The sequence below is a fragment of the Anoplopoma fimbria genome, chromosome 10 (genome assembly GCF_027596085.1).
Source record: "Anoplopoma fimbria isolate UVic2021 breed Golden Eagle Sablefish chromosome 10, Afim_UVic_2022, whole genome shotgun sequence".
In the NCBI taxonomy this organism is placed as follows: Eukaryota; Metazoa; Chordata; class Actinopteri; order Perciformes; family Anoplopomatidae; genus Anoplopoma; species Anoplopoma fimbria.
Window position 1 is genome coordinate 24210062 of NC_072458.1, and position 7500 is coordinate 24217561.

At 40.4% G+C, this 7500-nt stretch overlaps 1 protein-coding gene across 1 annotated transcript in view; it reads right to left on the reverse strand.

The window, feature by feature from the left end:
• cdc42se1 (CDC42 small effector 1) overlaps positions 1-7500 on the reverse strand; it is a 13093-nt gene that overhangs the window by 2592 nt on the left and 3001 nt on the right. Inside the window, exon 2 of the mRNA XM_054605653.1 lies at positions 3525-3855. Coding sequence (XP_054461628.1) covers positions 3525-3674 — 150 coding nt within the window. The 5' untranslated portion in view covers positions 3675-3855. The remainder of the gene's footprint in view (positions 1-3524; positions 3856-7500) is intronic.

Consider the following 7500-nt stretch of genomic DNA (forward strand, 5'->3'; position numbering starts at 1 on the left):
ACTCTGTTACAGTAAAAGTACTCATACTAGACAGTACAAATACTCTGTTACAGTAAAAGTACTCATACTAGACAGTACAAATACTCTGTTACAGTAAAAGTACTCATACTAGACAGTACAAATACAGTGTGTGTGTAGCTGTTACAGTAGAACATCTTCATCATCATCTTCAGTGAGTCATCAGCATCAAAGCAGGGGAACAGGCTGGACTTTCAATGAAGAATGAAAGATGAAGAAGAAACATAGTTCTGTTTAAACTTTAACTAACGTTAAGTTTAGAGACGTGAGAAACACGAGAGGAGACCAGTGATTGAAAGTAACGATGTTACGTAATAAATACAACATGAATGTGACTTTAATCAGCTACAGTTACTGAAATAAATGAACTAATTAAGTTACAGTTACTAATCAAAGTGTTGGAGTTATTACATGATTAATAATTAAGATTTATTCTGTTGATACTGAAACCTCTTCCTTGTGTGTGTGTGTGTGTGTGTGTGCAGCTTCACAATGGAACAAACAGAGAGCTCTATAAATACAGACGGAGGAAGAGGAGGAGGAGGAGGAGGAGGAGGACTTCCTCTCCAGAATAACGGACTTTGTTCACTACATTTATCTTTGCAGTGCTGGAAGTATTTACTGCAGTGAAAGTACTGATACTCTGTTCCAGGTTGAAGTATTTACTGCAGTGAAAGTACTAATACTCTGTTCCAGGTTGAAGTATTTACTGCAGTGAAAGTACTAATACTCTGTTCCAGGTTGAAGTATTTACTGCAGTGAAAGTACTAATACTCTGTTCCAGGTTGAAGTATTTACTGCAGTGAAAGTACTAATACTCTGTTCCAGGTTGAAGTATTTACTGTGAAAGTACTTACTGTTCAGTGAAAGTTACTGCAGTGAATACTCTGTTCCAGGTTGAAGTATTTACTGCAGTGAAAGTACTAATACTCTGTTCCAGGTTGAAGTATTTACTGCAGTGAAAGTACTAATACTCTGTTCCAGGTTGAAGTATTTACTGCAGTGAAAGTACTCTGTTCCAGGTTGAAGTATTTACTGCAGTGAAAGTACTAATACTCTGTTCCAGGTTGAAGTACTGCGTTTAAGACCTTCCTGAAGTAAAAGTCTGCATGAAGCAGAAAGGAATGAAAGCTTCAGTTAACGGTACTGAATATACCAACAGTGCTAACAGAGCTAACAGTGCTAACAGAGCTAACAGTGCTAACAGAGCTAACAGTGCCAACAACAGGAACAGAGCTAACAGTGCTAACAACAGGAACAGAGCTAACAGTGCTAACAACAGGAACAGAGCTAACAGTGCTAACAACAGGAACAGTGCTAACAGTGCTAACAACAGGAACAGAGCTAACAGCTAACAGAGCTAACAGAGCTAACAGTGCTAACAACAGGAACAGAGCTAACAGAGCTAACAGAGCTAACAGTGCTAACAGAGCTAACAGTGCTAACAACAGGAACAGAGCTAACAGTGCTAACAGAGCTAACAGTGCTAACAACAGAAACAGAGCTAACAGTGCTAACAGAGCTAACAGAGCTAACAGTGCTAACAACAGGAACAGAGCTAACAGAGCTAACAGTGCTAACAGAGCTAACAGTGCTAACAGAGCTAACAGTGCTAACAACAGGAACAGAGCTAACAGAGCTAACAGAGCTAACAGTGCTAACAGTGCTAACAACAGAAACAGAGCTAACAGTGCTAACAGAGCTAACAGAGCTAACAGTGCTAACAACAGGAACAGAGCTAACAGAGCTAACAGTGCTAACAGAGCTAACAGTGCTAACAACAGGAACAGAGCATACAGAGCTAACAGAGCTAACAGTGCTAACAGAGCTAACAGTGCTAACAGAGCTAACAGTGCTAACAACAGGAACAGAGCTATTGGTGATAAGAGGTGCCTGCACAGAGTCTACTGACATTAAAAGCCACCCTGCTGAGGTCTAGAAAGAGAAACAGAAGAATCACCTGATGAACCAGCAGACTTCAGATCAGCTTCTCTGCTCAGACTGTGAGACTCTTTAACTCACCCTCCATATTTAATGTAGTTTATTTAATGTAGTTTATTTGATGTAGTTTATTTTGTGTTTCTAGGTTTTGTTACGGGACTACAATCTGGATTTTACAGTGACAATAAAATAACCTTTAGCTCTTCTGATGAGAGTTTATGATCTACTGAAACTCAACACGTCCTCTCAGACACAGAGAGTCTGTGATGATCTGAATGTCGTATAAAGAACCTTTAGAACCCACTCAGTCAGCAGAGAACCGACCGATTGGTCCATCACGCTGTCAATCAACAGATCAATCAGTATAAAAAAAACAGCTGTGGTGTTTGGTTATAACGTTCCTCTGTTGTTTATTTATTTATGGCACTTCTGTTAATAATTTACAGTCTGTAGTTGACCTTTGACCCCTCTGGACTCAGAGAGATAATGGAGATATCATATTTGAGTGCTTTGATGTTCACCTGTTTTATTGATTGATTGTGAGCTCACAGATCACTGATCTGTAATCAGCTCTCACTCTTTAACGTCTTTATATTTATATACTGTATATATGAGACTCTGAGTTAAATAAAAACACAGACAGATGAAGTACAGTTTAAAGTCTTCCAGCTGTGGAGTAACATCTGTGTTACACAACGACAGCAGCTCAGGATTAAAGGAAGACTCCCACATTTATGGACTCCATGACGTCCAACCAGAGGATTTATTTAAATACTGGAGTCCTGATTCACAAAGATCTCACCCCAAAAAACTTTATGTGGACAGAGGGCGTCGGCTTACAGGAGGTCAGAGGTCATGGTGAAACAGGAAGAGGAAGTTCTGCCACCTGTTTCCTCTTGAGTAACCTCCAGCTGTTGAGAGATTCACTGAACCTGAGAAGGTCTGAAGGTTTCCATCAACGTTTTATTAAACTACAAAAACCTGATAACTGAATTCTAAACTGTGTTGTCTTTGGCTCACAGTGCAGAGATACGTACGGTTAAAAAAGATGTTTGTTCACATTAAAGTATGCAGAATGATTTATTATCAGCTCCTTTCTGCAGTGAACTCATTGAACTACACATAAACGTCTCTGGATTCATGTGAGGCTGAAGAAAACTTAAAAACATGAAGATTCTCAGTGGAGTTCTGCAGCGTCCTTTACCTATGATTTCTAACTGGATTTATGGGCGTTTATTCTTGATGGATATCATATTCTATGGATATCTGTATCATGTCTGTGTGTTGAGATCCGACCGAGTTATGACTCTGAGGAGGAGAACGGTTTTTGACACAAAGTAAAGCAATCAAAAGTGTTTTAAAATAACTGAGTGTGTTTGTGAATCAAATCAAACAACAGCTTCCTGTTGTTTGAACACCTCACACAGTGTCTGTTTAACCTCACCTCTCTCCCTCACCCCTTTAACTCCCCCCTGGAGAGGAACCTCACAATGTGAGGTCCTCGGACCTGGATGTGGTTTATGAGGACATTCAGGTTAAGGTTAGGGAAGTTGTGTGTGACTCACCGGTGGTGGTTTTGCCACCACGCAGCAGCCCATCTTGTGCCAGAATTCACTCATGCTGACGCTCCGCTGGTCCAGCGGCCGGCCACCGCTCTCTGCTACCGCCCTGCAGGCCGGGGGAGGAACTGCCGCCTGGGGATAATCCTGGGGCATTCAGACAAAGACTGCACCAGCAGCAAGTAGAAACTCCAAAAAATAATCCCACCTCAGACCGGAAACTGTCCAGTGAACGACTTTAGAGTAGAGAAAAAGAATCCAAAAATCCAGTCCAAAATAAACTCAAAGAAAAGTTTGTGTTTTAAAATCCGAACTGTGACGACAGCTTCAGGTTGATCTGTGGAAACAGAAAAAAATAAAATTACAGACACATTTTTACATTTATCCACCTGATTTTTTTTTTTTTTCAAATTGTATCTAAACTTTATTTATTCATTTATTAAACTTTTTATTTTGTGGAGTGTTTTTGTGATTTGATTTTACATTTGTAGGATTGTTTACTTGTCTTCTCTGTGCTCTCTAAGATTCCACTAATTACCACATGGAGATGGATAAATAACTGCCTGTCTATCTGTCTCTCTGTCTCTCTCTCTGTCTCTCTCTCTGTCTGTCTATCTGTCTGTCTATCTGTCTGTCTGTCTCTGTCTGTCTGTCTGTCTGTCTGTCTGTCTGTCTGTCTGTCTGTCTGTATTTTCAGCAGAAACAGAATCAAATCATTTGTCTCTTGTTTGTAAAGTTTTTCTCACTGTAGAACATTTAAAACTGTTATCTTTGTTTAACTGGACGACATTTTCTCACATCCAGTCACTGATTTGTTAAATGCACTGGCTCATTTCCTGTTTGGGACCAGAGTCTTATATAAACATGTATGTCATCTGCATAAGGTGAGACATTTTGTGTTCTTTTTTATAATCTAAGATGTTGAACAGAAGAGGCCCGAGGTTGGAGCCTTGGGGGACTCCACAGGTCACGTTTTGTGCACTCAGATGTGTATTTACCAATCAACACAAAGTAGTCACTGTCCTTCAAATCGGGTCCAAACCAGTTCAGCTCTGTGCCAGAAAGCCCCACCAAGCCCCAAACTGAGATTGTTTAAATTAACAGATATAATCTATAATTCCAGAGCAGAATGAAGCAGAGCGTTTTATTTTGGAAGGTCAATGTGAGTGTTCCTGTGAAGTGATGTAACTATCTTTCAAATTAGTAACAGATTATATTATGGGATACAGCCACAGGAAGTTTGGGCAAACAGTTAGAGCTGCAAACTACTGGAACAGTCTTAAGAAAGAGTTCTGTAGGAATGAGTCCTAAAGCAGACATGAGTCAGCATTATCTCACTTCCTGTTTCGTCGTCTAGAAGTCGTTGTTTCTGTTTAGATGTCTGGAATAATGTCTGTGTTTAACTGAAGCTGAAGGAGTGTAATGTTTAGTTATCTGACATAAAACAGGTCAGTTAACACCCCTCTGGTGAATTTAGAAGCTTTTACGTGTCTTAAAGAGTCTAAATGAGACGATAAAGCTCCTACATCACTGCTGCAGAACTCTGGTGAATCAAGAGAGAGTATAAATGACCAAAGAGACAGAAAAGGCTCCCAGCAAACCAAACCCGAAACCATGAGTCATCACATCCTCTCATTGTTTATATACCTGATACCTTTATTAGGTTTTTATGTATCTTATTGTACTGATTGAGAATATTAGACCACTGATTTGTAATAACCTGCCCAGAGTGAAGGAAATAAAATGAAATGAAGGAAGAAATAAATATAAAATCTCCATAAAAAAGGGCCTCAGACTCACACTTGGTCCTCACAACGATAGAAGAACAAGAACACAAACACACTCTCCCTGTGAGAAGTCAGCACAGTGAACACATTAAGTATGACTAAACACTGGGTGTGGTCCAAACACACACACACACACACACACACACACACACACACACACACACACACACACACACACACACACACACACACACACACACACACACACACACACACACACACACACACACACACACTGAGGCTTGTAAAGTTTAAATTAAAGAGTTTGTGGACGTTTTGTTCTTGTTGTTTTCAGATGAAACAAACTGATCGTGAGACGTCGAAGTGAAACAAACACACACACACACACACACACACACACACACACACACACACACACACACACACACACACACACAGGTGACCTTTGACCTCAGGTGAGATGTGACTAAAGGCTTATTACTTCAATAGAAGAAGAGAATAAACAAAATGTTTCCATTGGAATAGATAGAACTTTAAACATCTTATCTTCCTCTGAGCTTTTCTTTACTCCTCCGGCTTCACATTATTTATTATTTATTATTTATATTATATTCTTCTTTCTTTATTCTTTATTCTTCATTCTTTATTCTTTATTCTTTATTCTTTATTCTTTATTCTTTATTCTTTATTCTTCATTCTTTATTCTTCATTCCTGGTCATAAAGGGGTTAAACGGTTCTGTTCCCGTCTCAGGAGAACGTTCTGGCGTTGGTCCACGTTCCTCTGATGATAAAGAAAGAATGTGAGAACAAACATGTTGCTTCACGTTAACGTTTCAATCGTTCATGTTCAGAGGTGGAAACTACTCAGTACTACTGCTCAGTACTACTGCTCAGTACTACTGCTCAGTACTACTGCTCAGTACTACTGCTCAGTACTACTGCTCAGTACTACTACTCAGTACTACTGCTCAGTACTACTGCTCAGTACTACTGCTCAGTACTACTACTCAGTACTACTGTACTAGCTCAGTACTACTCAGTACTACTACTCAGTACTACTGCTCAGTACTACTGCTCAGTACTACTGCTCAGTACTACTACTCAGTACTACTGCTCAGTACTACTGCTCAGTACTACTGCTCAGTACTACTACTCAGTACTACAACTCAGTACTACTGCTCAGTACTACTACTCAGTACTACAACTCAGTACTACTGCTCAGTACTACTACTCAGTACTACAACTCAGTACTACAGCTCAGTACTACTACTCAGTACTACTGCTCAGTACTACAACTCAGTACTACAGTACTACTACTCAGTACTACAACTCAGTACTACTGCTCAGTACTACTACTCAGTACTACAACTCAGTACTACTGCTCAGTACTACTGCTCAGTACTACAACTCAGTACTACTACTCAGTACTACTGCTCAGTACTGTACTTTGTACTAGTACACCTCTGCAGATTCACTAGTTGTACTACAGAACAGTACACAGTGTGTGTACTTTTACCACCATCTCTCTCTCCACTCGTTCACTGTTTCACTTCCTCAAACTTCCATAAAGTCAAACTGACAGCAGGACGGGTGTGTGTGTGTGTGTGTGTGTGTGTGTGTGTGTGTGTGTGTGTGTGTGTGTGTGTGTCGTCTCCACACAGTTTTCCCGTTGTTTCTCCTCACACTGACATCATGGGACAAATATTCAGACACACACACACACACACACACACACACACACACACACACACACACACACACACACACACACACACACACACACACACACACACACACACACACACACACACACACACACACACACACACACACTCTCCTGGTCATGAGGTTTAAATAGACGCAGGAAGTTTAAACTGCCGCCGTCCTGTTAGACGTGTTGGACACACACACACACACACACACACACACACACACACACACACACACACACACACACACACACACACACACACACACACACACACACACACACACACACACACAGACTTGTGTGGTTTGTCCTGAAGGTGGCGCTACAGCAAACGTCATTGAGTCATTAAAGGTTTTTATTTTCATTCCTGTTTTTAAAGCTACTGTTTTTTCTTCAGAATCTATTTCAAATGTCCAGTTGCATTGTGGGAAATCTAGAGTTTCTGGAACATGAACCTGGAGGTCAAACGGAGACTCACATGATGGAGGAAGACAAACCTTTATTTAAACACTGGAGGTGAAC